Below are 13,309 nucleotides of genomic sequence, written 5' to 3'. Positions count from 1 at the left end.
TGCCAGGATTGATTCCTAAATGCAAAGGCAGGAGTAACCCCTGAGCATTGCCGGGTGTGACCCAAAAGAAAAAAAAAATTTTTGTTTGGGGGCTGCACCACGGAGTTGCTCAGGGCTGACTCCTAAGTCTGCACTCAGGGATCACACCTGGTGGGGTTCCAGGGACCTTATGGGATGGTGGGGATAGAACCTCAGTCAGCTAGGTGCAAAGCAAATGCCCTCCGCGCTGGACTATCTCTCAGGCCCCATAAAGGAAAAAAACAATTATTATTTTTTTTTACTACAGTTTGTTTCCCATGTATTGGCGGTCCTCAACCCCAAAAGGATCGGACAGGGTCATCTTAAACTTGGGGGGGAGTGGCCTGTGCTGTAGCTCTTTGGGTCCCAGCTGCTCTGGGGTGTTGGACCCATAAGGCTTTGTGGGGGGGTTGTGGAATGGGGGACCTGTACCCTAGCTCTTGGGGGTCCCAGCCGCTCCAGGGGGCCGGGCCGGTAAGTCTTTGTGGGGGAGGGGGGTCCTGTGCTCTAGCTCTTTGGGGTCCTAGCTGCTCCCTGGAGCTGGGCCCATCAGGCGTTGCGGGGGGCCTGTGCTCTAGCTCTTGGGGGCCCCAGCTGCTCGGGGGGCTGGGCTGGGTCTCCCGGAACTCAGGAGGCCGCTTGGCTCTGCCCCTCCCCCAGACGCACCGCCTACGCCTACAACCCCGAGGCCCAGCTCTACGCCCCCAGCAGCGCCGCCTCCTACTTCGAGGCCCCCAGCGGGGCGCAGGTGACCGTGGCCGGGTCCTCGCCGCCCACGGTGCCCTCGCACGGCATGGTGGGCATCGCCATGGATGTCGCGGGCAGCCCCATCGTCTCTGGCGCCGGAGCCTATCTCATTCACGGGGGCATGGAGAGTACCAGGCACGCGCTGGCACACACGTCCCGCTCCTCCCCAGCCACGGTAGGTACCAGGGTACGCTGGGGGGGGCGCGCGGTGAAGGGCCGAGTGCAGCACCTTAGAACCCCCGACGCCCCCTCCCCAAAGACTCCCCACACAGCCAGGGTGGCAGTCCCGGGCAGCCTGGAGCCCTGTCAGCTGCGGGCTTCGGCGGGGACCCCCCCCCCAAGAGTGTCTTTGCGCCTCAGTTTCCATCCTGATGGCCTGGGAGTGACCCACCCCCCCACAGGGGGTGGCGGGGCGGAGCTGCTGCCTATTGCTCTCACCTCTTAGGGGCATCTGTGCCTGTGACACCAGAAGGAAATAAACAGGGACAGTCCGAAGCCTGAACGCAGGGCCAGAGCGAGAGGACAGCGGGGAGGGCGCTGGCCTTGCAGGCGGCCAAACGCAGTTCCAGTCCTGACACCCCCGTAAGGTCCCCAGAGCCCCACCAGGAGTTAGCCCTGCGCATCGCCACTGGGTGTGGCCCCAAACACACAAAATGGGGGGGGGGTGTCAAGTGCAGGCTTTTTTTTTTTTTTCCCGCTTTTTGTGTCACACTCGGTGATGCACAGGGGTTACTCCTGGCTCTGCAGTCAGGAATTACCCCTGGTGGTGCTCAGGGGACCATATGGGATGCTGGGAATTGAACCAGGGTCGGCCGCGTGCAAGGCAAATGCCCTACCCGCTGCGCTATCGCTCCAGCCCCAAGTGCAGGTTTTTTTTTTTTTTGCTTTTTGGGTCACACCTGGCGATGCACAGGGGTTACTCCTGGCTCTGCACTCAGGAATTACCCCTGGCGGTGCTCAGGGGACCATATGGGATGCTGGGATTTGAACCCGGGTCGGCCGCGTGCAAGGCAAACGCCCTACCCGCTGTGCTATCGCTCTAGCCCCAGTGCAGGCTTTTTAAGCTGGAGTACTGGGTCCCATCCTGGCCACCACATGCACCCCCACCCAAGCACAGCCAGGAGTGACTCCTAGGCACCCTTGGGTATGGCACCAAGTCCCATGCGCCCATCCAGGGCAGCCACGGATGGCCCCTGTCGCTTCCCCACAGGGACAGGAGGTGAGGGCTGCGATAGACGGAGCATTTGCAGCCAGACCCCTCTCAGCTGTCACTGTCCACTGTGTCCCTGATTTTACAAGATTGTCCCAACTTTCCAGGGCTCTCCTCCTGCTTGCCTTCTCTCAGAACTGTGTCTGCCATCCCAACCATGTCCTGGACCTGCTTTTTTTTTAAAAAAAATTTTGCTTTTTGGGTCACACCCGGCCATGCTCAGGGGTTACTCCTGGCTCTGCACTCAGGAATTACTCCTGATGGTGCTCAGGGGACCCTAAGGGATGCTGGGACTCGAAGCTGGGTTGGCCATGTGCAAGGCAAATGCCCTACCCGCAGTGCTATTGCTCCAGCCCTAGATCTGCTTTTATTCATTTATTCATACTTACAGTTTTTGGGTCACACCCAACAGTGCTTGGGGGCTTCCTCCTGGCAGGGCTCCGATGACCCTCTGGGGGTGCTGAGAATCAAAACCACATTGGCCGTGTGCAAGGCCAGCGCCAGCGTGCTTCCCCTTCCCCCCCCCCCGGCAATCACCGGGCCCCTTTTATTCTCTTTTTTATTTTTATTTTATTTTTATTTTTTTTTGAAGTAAATAGATTTTATTCAGAAGTTTCTGAGGGAGGGAGGAAGGGATAAGTGGGAGAGAGAATAGTAAGAATATTCGCACTCAAGAGAGTCCTCGGGCTTCTCCAAGGGTGGAGAGAGCTCTACACACATCCTAGCACTGGACACGAAAGCATGAAAGTACACATCTCAAGGGGGGAGATGCGGGCGACACATGTGCTCGGCCACATGGCACAAGCAGCACATGGGCTCAGGCAGCATATGCGCGCCCTTCCTTTGTTCAAGGTGTCTTTTATAGGGTTTCTTCAACCTGCCCCCACCCACATGGGGTTTCTTTCCAGGTAAAAGTTCGTTGCTAAGGTTACCAGGGATTATTCTCTTTTTTAAATGACTGCAGAATTAATACTGTTCACGGTTTTTGTTTTCTGGGGGGCTTTATTTTTGCCTTTTTGGTTCACACCTGGCAATGCTCAGGGGTTACTCCTGGCTCTGCACTCAGGAATTACTGCTGGCCGTGCCTGGGGGACCACATGGGATGTCGGGGATTGAATCCGGGTCAGCTGCGTGCAAGGCAAACACCCTACCCGCTGTACTATCATCACTTGACTTCTGTTGTCTCCCAGTTTTATCCCTCCAGAGACTGGTGTTGCAGTCACAACAGCAAAAATCCAGAGCGCTTGTGTCCCCCTTCAGAATTCAACACACACGCACAAACACACACAGAGACATGCACACGGACCTGCACACATACATAGGCACATACACAAATATACACACACACAGAAGCATTGGCTGGGTGGGGCCTTGGGGACTCCTGTGAGGGGAGTGACACTGACCACAGGCAGAGAGCGACTCTGATGGCTGCTCCTCCTTGTGCTCTACTGAGATGTGTTCAGGCTGGTCCACCCCACTCCACAGAGGGTGGCGGCAGTGGTGCTCCCTTCTGCTGCACAGGGCGGGGGTGTGGGGCATGAGCTCTCTCCCCCATGTGACAGTGAGAGGTCCCCCTGCTCAGCTGCCCTAAGAACGCATCTGTGTCCTTGCAGGGACAGGTGTTTGCTTTTTCTGGGGGCGGACCCTGTGAGCATCGGACCCTGTGAGCAGGTCCTGGAGAGGGCAGATTCCTTCACACTTCAGGGCGCCACCTGCTGGCCAGGCAGCGCTGTGCAGCCGGGGCTGTTGCCCCCCGGGTCTGTGGTGGTGTCCCCTGGTGCTGTCTTTTCCTCCCGAGGCCAGTTTGTCTGATGCCCACTTGCCTTTCAGGTCTGCCCTCTTCAGCACTGTCAGGGCAACAGTTTCCCTTTGATTCCTTCCTCCCTCCCTCGCCCCCCACCCCCCACCGATGGGTGGTTTGTTTTCTCGCTGTTGACATTTGTGAATTCTGTCCCTCTTCCTAACATGGGTCCTCCATTGGCTATGGAAGCATCACACCGTGTCATTCTAGGTTCCTGGCTGTGTGTTTTAATTCTCTTACATGGGAAACATGGTTTGCTTCCGGCCAGTCACTCGGCAGCTCAGCGCTAGTGGGATCCCAGGGGTCTGAGCCCCACAACCGCATCCCTCCCACCCACCCAGGTGGCCTCTGGCGGGGATGCTAGCAACGGCCCTCAGGCCGTGCTTGTGGTCTCACCACAGCCAGGAGTGTGGGAGCACAGCAAGCCTGTGACAGGGAGCACGGACTCTCAAACACGAACCGACGGGAGAAGGCTGGCAGAGAGAGGGCGCACAGGCCCGTCTGTTTCTGCACCTGCTGTTGTTGGCTCCCAGGAAGGTCCCTCGGGTATGGATGGGTGGTCAGACATGGCCAAACCAGCAGAGCAGGCCCAGCCCAGGGGCCCAGGAGCTGCAGGCCCCGGGGCAGGGATGGAGTGGGGATGGGACTTTGTGTGGGCCAAAGACTGAGCTTGCTGAAAAACTACTGTCTCAGGGACTGTACCAGTCATGTCACAGGAAGGATGCTGGCCTTGCATGCAACTGACCCGCGTTCAATCCCCGGTTCCATGTGTCCTTTGAATGGCGTCAGGAGTAATCCCTGAGCACTGAGTCAGGATAAAGTCCTGAGCACTGCCAGGTGTGACTCCCACCCCCCCCCTCTAAAAACTAAAAAGAAGAAACAAAGAAAAGGGCTGGAGAAATAGGACAGCTGGGAGGGTGCTGGCCTTCCTGCACATGGCTGACCCAGGCTCGATCCCCGGCACCCCTAGGGTCTCCTGAGCCCCGCCAGGAGTGATCCCTGAGCACAGAGCCAGGAGTCAGCCCTGAACATCACTGAGTGTGGCTCAGAATCCAAAAGGAAAAAGGAACGAAGGAAGAAAGATGACAGTTTATGCTTTATTGTTTTGGGGCCTCATGCGGCAGTGCTCAGGGGTTATTCCTGGCTCTGCTCTCGGGCAGCACTCCTGGCAGTGCTCGGGGGACCCTGTGGAATGCTAGGATTGATCCCGGGTCAGCTGCGTGCTAGGCCAGCGCCCCCAACCCCCCGGGCTGGCCTCTTGCTCCAGCCCTGACTGCTCCTGCTTCTCATCCATTTCCTTTCGCTGCAGCCCCAGACAGCCGGACAGCTCAGGGGACTCAGCAGGTTTTAGCTTTTCATTTTCTATGCACAAATAAAGGTCCAATCCCACCAGATGGGTCGGTAGCATCCACAGGGGGTGTCTCTCTGGGGACAAACTGGACTTAGCTCCTTGCCTCTGTGGGGGGGGCTTCAACCCCAATGAAGAAGCCTCTTCCTCCAGGAAGTCCTCAGTCTTTGGCCCCTATGTATGAGGGCTGCAATGGGGCAGAGGGGAGGGTGGAGGAGAGGGGAGGCCCATCTCACAATCCATCCTTTGCCTGATTCTCCTGGATGTGGGGAGTCGGGGGCCGTGGCTGAGCTGGCTGTGTCTCAGCTCAGATTCATGCCACAGCCATGGATTCATGTGCCCGTGTCTATTCAGTGAAAATGTGGTAGAGGAAGGCCAGATTGCAGGACCCAGGGCCTGGCCCGGCGGCTGAGCACTCTTGGGGCTCGTGGGAGGCCTCGGTGTCATCCTTCAGCACCGCAAGCAGCATCCGCCAACAGATTTGACCCCTAACCTCATTTCTCCTGCTGGTGTCCGGCGGCTCCTGGGCAAACCTGCACGTCCTCTGTTAACACTCCACCCCTGAGCTTGCACCTGCCCGCGCCCCGCCAGCCTCTGGACTCCCCTTGGCACGTGGATCATTATTTGGATATTAATAGCGACAAATCTTGGCTGATGCTAACCACCTGATTTCCTGTTTTTGTTCTTCTCTGTTTTCTTTTGTTTTCCTTCTCCCCCCTATTTTGTTTTGTTTCTGGCGCACATTTTCTTTAGCTTGAAATGGCGATTGAGAACCTCCAAAAAAGCGAAGGGGTGGCCTCGCACAAAAGCGGCTTACTCAACAGCCATGTAAGTGTGTGTCCCGAGGGGTGTCCCCACCAGGGCTGCCGACCCCGCGCCCTCAAGACTGCAAAGGCTAGGAAGTGACACTCTGAAGTGCGGGCACTGGGGGTGAGGTGGAGGGCAGAGGCGAGAGAGTCCAGGGTTTTACACCCAGCTCAATTAGCCCTCCAGGGGCCAGAGATGTCGTACAGGGCAGGGCGCTGGCCTTGCACGCAGCCGACCTCAGTTTGGTCACCAGCAACCTACAGGGTACCCAAGCTGAGCACAGAGCCAGCAGTGAGCCTTAAGCATCCCTGTTTGTGGTCCAAGAACCAAAAATAAATAAATAAATACATAAATAAATAGTATCAAATGGAACAGTCAGTGGTCCAACCACTGTACCGTACAGCAGGTACGGCATTTGCCTTGCACCTGGCTGACTCAGATTCAACCTCTGGCACCCCACATGCTCCCCCAAGCCCACCAGGTGTGATCCCTGAGTGTAGAAGGCCAGATCTGTAAGCCCTGAACATCAATGGGTGTGGTACTCCCAACCTCGCAAAAAAAAAAAAAAATGGACTAGGGGCTGGAGCAATAGTACAGCAGGTAGGGCGTTTGCCTTGCAGGTGGCTGGCCTGAATTCAATCCCCGACATCCCATATGGCCCCCCAAGCACCACGAGGAGTAATTCCTGAGTGCAGAGCCAGGAGTAACCCCTGGGTATGACTCAAAAAGAAAAAAAAAAAAAGGAATAGTAGTACCTTCCTCTGGGGAGAATTAAAATTTTTAGTATACATACCATCCTTCAGCAATCATGCCTGGCAGCTAATAAGCCTTGCAAATAAATTAACACAGAGATAAGTAAATCCACTCCAAAACTAGTATTCAAAAATGAGACTCAAGATGGGGTGGCCAGGTGGGCAGATAGTACGATGGGGAAGGTGTTTGTCTTGCACATAGCTGGCTTGGGGTCAATCCCCTGGCACTGCCTAGGGTCCTTCAAGCACCTCCAGGAATGACCCCTGAGCACAGAGCCAGGACTAACTCCTAAGCACTGCTGGGTCTGTGCCCCAAAATAAATTAAAAAGTCAAGATCAGGGATACCTACAAAGATTCTTCTGTTTTGTTTGTTTTTTGGGGGTGGGAGCCCACACCTGGCAATACTCAGGGCTCACTGCTGCCTCTTGCTCAGGGATCACTCCTAATGGTGCTTCAGGGATCCTATGGGATGCCCCGTGCAAGGCAAGCGCCTTCCCCGCAGAACTGTCTTTCCGGCCCCAAAGATTCTTAACTAAATTTTCTGTGATCAGATGTCTGGTCAGAATCAATAATCAAAATACAAGTCTGGTCTGGGAATATGGCTGGCATGTGGTGTCCCACCACTGCCCCGTGTGTCCTGTGTGACCCCTATTTGCGAAAATGAGGGTGGGGAGGGAGTCATTTAAGAAAAACTGAAAGCAGGACCAGAGCTATGGGACCGCGGAAATGGTGCTGGCCTTGCACGTGGCTGACAGGGCTCGGTTCCTGGCACCCCATAGGGTCCCCGAGCACCGCCAGGCGTGATCCCTGAGCGCAGAGCCAGAAGCCCCTGAGCACCGCTGGGTATGCACCTTCCCCTCCCCCCCAACAGAACAAACCCAAAAGAAGGGGACAAACCAAGAACCTGAAGGACAAAAGCGGACTGGGGGTGTGGGGGGCACGAGGTGCTCAGAGAATAGCCGCCCTCCTCCTCTTTGCTCCCCCTGCCTGGACGCGCCTAGGCTAGGTGGCGAGGCTCCCCGGAGCTCTTGGGTCTGATTCAGCTACAAGAGCCTGTTCAGAGGCGCCAGACTGAGCAGCTGGCAGACTCCGTCCCAGATCCGCATTGCTCCGCCCACGGGGCGGGGTTCGCCAGGGCCCCGCCCACTGGGTGAGGTCTACCGCCGCCGCCGCCGCCGCCGCCGCCGCCCCGCCCCTCTGTTCAGATTCTTCCGCAGGGCTGAGCCGGGAGCTGGGAGGTGGCTGTAGGCGCGGGACCCTAAGACTCTGGAAGCCCTGATCCCCCTCATTCCTCCTCTTCTGCTCCTCTAGCTCCTGGCCTTAGTGGCTGGCGTCAGAGCCGGTGCCACTGTGCAACGGAAGAATCTTAATGTTATTTAAATGGTATGGTGCTCGGGGGGCGTGTGGGACTGGAGGAGGGACTGAGCCCAAGCCTTCAGCTGTCCCAAGCTTTAAAAAAAAACAAAAAACAAAAAACGGGCTGGAGCAATAGCAAGTAGGGCGGTTGCCTTGCAGGCGGCTGACCCGTATTTGATTCCCAGCATCCCATAGGGGCCCCTGAGCACCGCCAGAGGTAATTCCTGAGTGCAGAGCCAGGAGTAAGCCCTGTGCATCGCCGGGTGTGACCCAAAATGCCAAAACAAAACAAAACAAAACAAAAAACCAGTAGAGAATCGCGTTTTAGTCTCCCACAGAAGTTGGCTTCTAGGGGTCAGAGTGATAGTATCCAAGTGGACCCCGTGCATTTGCCTTGCATGCAGTAGACCCGGGTTCAATTCTCAGCATCCTGTAGGGTCCAACGAGCCTGCCAGGAGTAATTCCTGAGTGCAGAGCCAGGAGTAAGCCCTGAGCACGGCCGGGTGTGCCACCATCCTCCATAGAACAAAGAAAAAAACTTTGGGCTGGAGTGATAGTACAGCAGGTAGGGCATTTGCCTTGCATACAGTGGACCCGGGTTCGATACCCGGCATCCCATATGGTCCCCCAAGCATTTGGTCCCCCGGAGTTATTCTGAGTGCAGAGCCAGGAGTAACTCCTGAGCATCGCTGGGTATAACCCAAAAGCAAAAAAAACCCCAAAAAACAAAAAAACAACTTTGCTTCTAGCCATATCCCTAGAGCCCCTGGTTCCCACCCCCTGCCCCTCTCTCAGACCCCTACTTCTCTCATTGTTTGCTGAGGCATCTTGTAGGTGTCATGGCGCTAAGTGGGGAGGGCTAAAGGATGGAGGACAGAGCTGGTGGCTCTGGGCAGGCAGGGAGGGGACTGTCCCCATGTTAGCAGAAATACCAGCTGTGTCTGGTAACCCAAGACTGCAGGACCTGGAAGGAGAAGTGAAAACTAGGATGGAATGGGACGAGCACTATCCTGGAGCTTCAACTGCCCTGCTTCACCTCCCCCCACCCGTTTCTCATGCTTCCTGTTTTCCCTGCTGTGTGGGAGAGGAGCGAGTCTCACCCTGGGGTGCCAGGACTTGGACAGATGCGGGGTGAAGCAGTTTTTCAGTCACATAGCAAGCGGAAAGCAGTGGAGCCCCCCCACCCCATTCTCCAGAGGACCACTGGGGTGCCCACAGAACAGCACAAACAATGGGCACTGTGGTAGACCTGGTGGTCAGGAGGGGGAGGGGACCCTGGCTCAGATTTAGGCTGGAGAGGGCGGCACTGCAACCCCTTTGCACACAGGCACGCATGCGCTGTGAGGGGAGGGGCTCCGGTGCCCCCTAACACAATGGGAAGGAGTGACTTCGGGCTTTCTCAGGTGCCCACGCAGCTGCTGGTCGTGGGGTGGCAGCCACTCACTTGTCCTGCATATGCAGAGCGTGCCCCCCACTCCCGACCCTGTGCACCCCACATTGACCCTCACCCCACATTGACCCTCACCTCTCCCACAGACCCTCTTTCTCCTGGCATTTGTTTTCTTGTTTATCTCTTTGCTGGGTGCCGGCACGTACTGGGGTTGAATTGGGGTCCCTTGCACAAGCAAGGCTGAGTTCACCACTTGGGCCCCCCAGACTGCCTTTAAAAGGGAGATGCAGGGGGCTGGAGCGGGAGCACAGCAGAGAGGGAGTTTACCTTGCACGCGGCCGACCCATAGGGTCGATTCCCAGCATCCCATAGGGTCCCCTGAGCACTGCCAGGAGTAATTCATGAGTGCAGAGCCAGGAGTAAGCCCTGAGCATCGCCGGGTGTGACCCAAAAAGAAAAAAATAAATAAAAATAAGAGGTGCAGGCTGACCTCCCAACTCGTAGGCTCACTCAGACTGGGGGCCTCTGTGGGGTGCAGAGCCAGGGGACTCCCTGTCCAGGAGAGACGCTCCTGCTGGGTTGCAAGATGCAAAAGGCTTGGGGTCCTGCAGGCCTGGAAGGGGACAGGTAAGAGGGAGCCTCTCAGCGCTCTGGGGAGCAATCAGGACTCCAGTGACCTGACTCCCCTGATCCTAATATGGGGTCCTGATAAGCCTCCCTTCTCTGTTGGTGGCACCTGTCTTCACATCCTACTTCTGGCCACGGCTTTTGTATTCCTATCACATCTGGACGGATGGATGGTGGGTGGATGGTTGGTGCATGCATGCATGGATGCATGGATGAATGAATGGTGGTGGCTGGATGGGTGGATGGATGCGTGGGTGGGTGGGTGAATGGATGTATGGATGGGTGGGTGCGTGGATGGATGGTGGTGGGTGGGTAGATGGATGGTGGTGGGTGGGTGGATGGATGGTGGTGAGTGGGTGGGTGGGTGGATGGATGGTGCCTGCATGCGTGGAAGGATGGGTAGATGATGTGTGGGTGGATGGACATAAAGAGAGATGGAGGTCCAGAGAGAGAGCACAGCGGGTAGGGCAGGTGCCTTCCATGCTGCCTGCCTTGGTGTGATCCCTGATGCCATGAGCACTGCCAGCAGTGGCCTCAAAACAACAACCTTAAAAAAAAAATCGGGGGGGGGGCTGGAGTGATAGCACAGCGAGTAGGGCGTTTGCCTTGCACGCGGCCGACCCGGGTTCAAATCCCAGCATCCCATATGGTCCCCTGAGCACCGCCAGGGGTAATTCCTGAGTGCAGAGCCAGGAGTAACCCCTGTGCATCACCAGGTGTGACCCAAAAAGAAAAAAAAAAAAAGGATGAATGGATATGAGAATAGATGCCTGCATATATGGATGGATAATGTGTGGATGTAGGGTGGGTCTGTGGGTGGATGGATGAATGGGTGGGTAGGTCTGTGGGTGGATGGGTGAATGGGTGGGTGGGTGGGTGTGTGTGTGTGTGGGTGGGTGGGTGAACACACTGTGTTTACAGGGGCAGATGCCAGTGGGCCTTCCACTGACCCTTCTGACTGCTGGTTATCTGGGGCTTCTGGATTTCTCTCTTCAGTGGCACTGAGCTGAATGAGGGGAGGGTGGGGGCACGCCCCCCCTCAGTGGTCTTAAATCTTCCTGACTCTCTGATCTTGAGGCCCAGCTCCCTTTGGTGGGTCACCGAAGCTTCAGGTGACCTTTGGTGCTTGCTTGGCATGCACTGTCGAGCTCTGTGGGGGGGTCCCAATAGTAAGGACAGAGCCCCCAGGATCCGGGTCATAGACAGGCATTTCCCCGAGTCCAGGGCCGGAGCTCCAGGCTGACAATGGAAGGTTCGAGAAATGGAGGGCAGAGAGCTCTCCGTGAATCCGTGCACCTCAGCAAGTCCCCAGCTCTGATAGGCAACTCAGTCAGCACCGACCAGGATGTGTGTCCACGTGCACCAGTGGAGGGGAAGCGTGGGGTCCCCCCAGCAAGACCCCCCGTTCGCGTCTTGGGCAAACGGGGATCTCAGCCTCACCCACAGGGGTCTCTCTCTCTCTCTCTCTCTCTCTCTCTCTCTCTCTCTCTCTCTCTCTCTCTCGCCCTGTCTCCCTAGCTCCAGTGGCTGTTGGACAATTACGAAACCGCAGAAGGGGTAAGCCTGCCCCGGAGTTCCCTGTACAACCATTATCTGCGACATTGCCAGGAGCATAAGCTGGACCCGGTGAATGCCGCTTCCTTTGGGAAGCTGATCCGCTCCGTGTTCATGGGCCTGCGGACCCGGCGCCTGGGAACCAGGTGTGTCAAGTGGAGGGGGGGGGTTGCCTGCCAGCCCCCGCCCACCTTCCCCTCGCCTGCGGCCCAGCCCTCCCAGGGCCCTGCTTTTACTCCTGGCTCTGCACTCAGGAATTACTCCTGGCGGTGCTCAGGGGACCATATGGGATGCTGGGAATCGAACCCGAGTCGGCTGTGTGCAAGAAAAATGCCCTACCTTCTGTACTACGGCTCCAGCCCCTCACCCCCCCTTCAACTGTAATCTGAAGAAAATCTACAGAACCAGAGATTCTGTTTTATTTGGCTCAGGATCCACACCCGGCAGTGCAGCAGTGCTCAGGCCTGACTCCTGGCTCTGTGCTCAAGAATCACTCCTGATGGGCTCGGGGGACTGGGGGTGGGGGGGTGCCAGAGATTGAACTCAGATCAGCTGCACGAAAAGCAAGCGTCCTCCCTCCCCACTGTACTCTCTCTCAGGGTCCTGATCAGATATTTTAAACACTTTTTTTTTCTTTTTGGGTCACACCTGGCGATGCACAGGGGTTACTCCTGGCTTTGCACTCAGGAATTACTCCTGGCGTTGCTCAGGGGACCATATGGGATGCTGAGGATTGAACCCGGGTCGGCCGAGTGCAAGGCAAATGCCCTACCCGCTGTGATCAGCCCCCATGATCAGATCAGCCCCCATGATCAGATATTTTAGAGAGACGACATTGATGTCACTTTTATTTCTGCATTTCTTTACTAATTTTATTGTATTGGTTTGGGGGCCACACCCAGCCAAGCTCAGGGTTTACCCCTAACTCAGCACTCAGGAGTCACTCCTGGCCGTGCTCGGGGGACCCCGTGGGGTGCGAGGGATCAAAGCTGGGTCGGCCATGTGCAAGGCAGGAGCCCAAAGGTGAACTGGCCTGTCACTGCCGGAGCCCTGTTTCTCCCCATCCTCAGGGCGGAAGGAGACTCACCACAAGGGGGCGCTGTCTGCAGGAGTCCTTTTCTGTTTTCCTTGCGGGACCGGGCGCTCACCCAGACACACCTGGGGCCCTGGGCAGGATTTCTTAGGCCTCTCAGTCCGCATAAGCTCCAGCACCTGCCACCCCAGGCTGGGCCTAGATCCTGTCCCTCGAGGCCCCGGGCGCACACAGTGACCCCCGGGTGTTTGGATTGCAGGGGCAACTCCAAGTATCACTACTACGGGATCCGGCTGAAGCCAGACTCGCCCTTGAACCGGCTGCAGGAGGACACGCAGTACATGGCCATAAGGCAGCAGCCGCTGCACCAGAAGCCCAGGTGGGTGCCCCGGGCAGTGCCCGGCCCGGCTGGCTCCTGGGAGCAAACTCCGTTTCCCTGTGATGCGGAACAGATGAGGACAGGTGTGACCCAGCCCAGCCCGATGGAGGGAGGGCCCCGGGCTCCTCCTGCCTCGTTTCTCTGAAGCCGTTTCCAGTCGCCTGGGGATGACGTTCAGGGGGACTTGTTTTCGATCCCTGTGTCGTCCTACCGCTGAGGAAGCAAACTCGGGTTTGTTGAGCTTGGGGTGAGGGGCAACCTCCTGCATCAAAGGGCCGCTCCATGG

General features: G+C 57.0%; 1 protein-coding gene across 4 annotated transcripts in view; it reads left to right on the top strand.

The window, feature by feature from the left end:
- The window catches only part of RFX2 (regulatory factor X2), a 67,833-nt gene that overhangs the window by 40,548 nt on the left and 13,976 nt on the right, over positions 1–13,309 (top strand). For 3 of the 4 annotated variants that reach the window (XM_055129066.1, XM_055129063.1, XM_055129065.1), the window contains 4 exons: positions 679–940; positions 5,878–5,952; positions 11,576–11,757; positions 12,904–13,023. In XM_055129066.1, coding sequence (XP_054985041.1) covers positions 679–940; positions 5,878–5,952; positions 11,576–11,757; positions 12,904–13,023 — 639 coding nt within the window. The remainder of the gene's footprint in view (positions 1–678; positions 941–5,877; positions 5,953–11,575; positions 11,758–12,903; positions 13,024–13,309) is intronic. The other variant, XM_055129064.1, reaches the window with a different exon arrangement.

This window comes from Sorex araneus, chromosome 2 (genome assembly GCF_027595985.1).
Source record: "Sorex araneus isolate mSorAra2 chromosome 2, mSorAra2.pri, whole genome shotgun sequence".
Classification (NCBI taxonomy): domain Eukaryota; kingdom Metazoa; phylum Chordata; class Mammalia; order Eulipotyphla; family Soricidae; genus Sorex; species Sorex araneus.
Note: the sequence above shows the minus strand (reverse complement) of the source record. Positions and strands in the feature narration are given on the sequence as shown.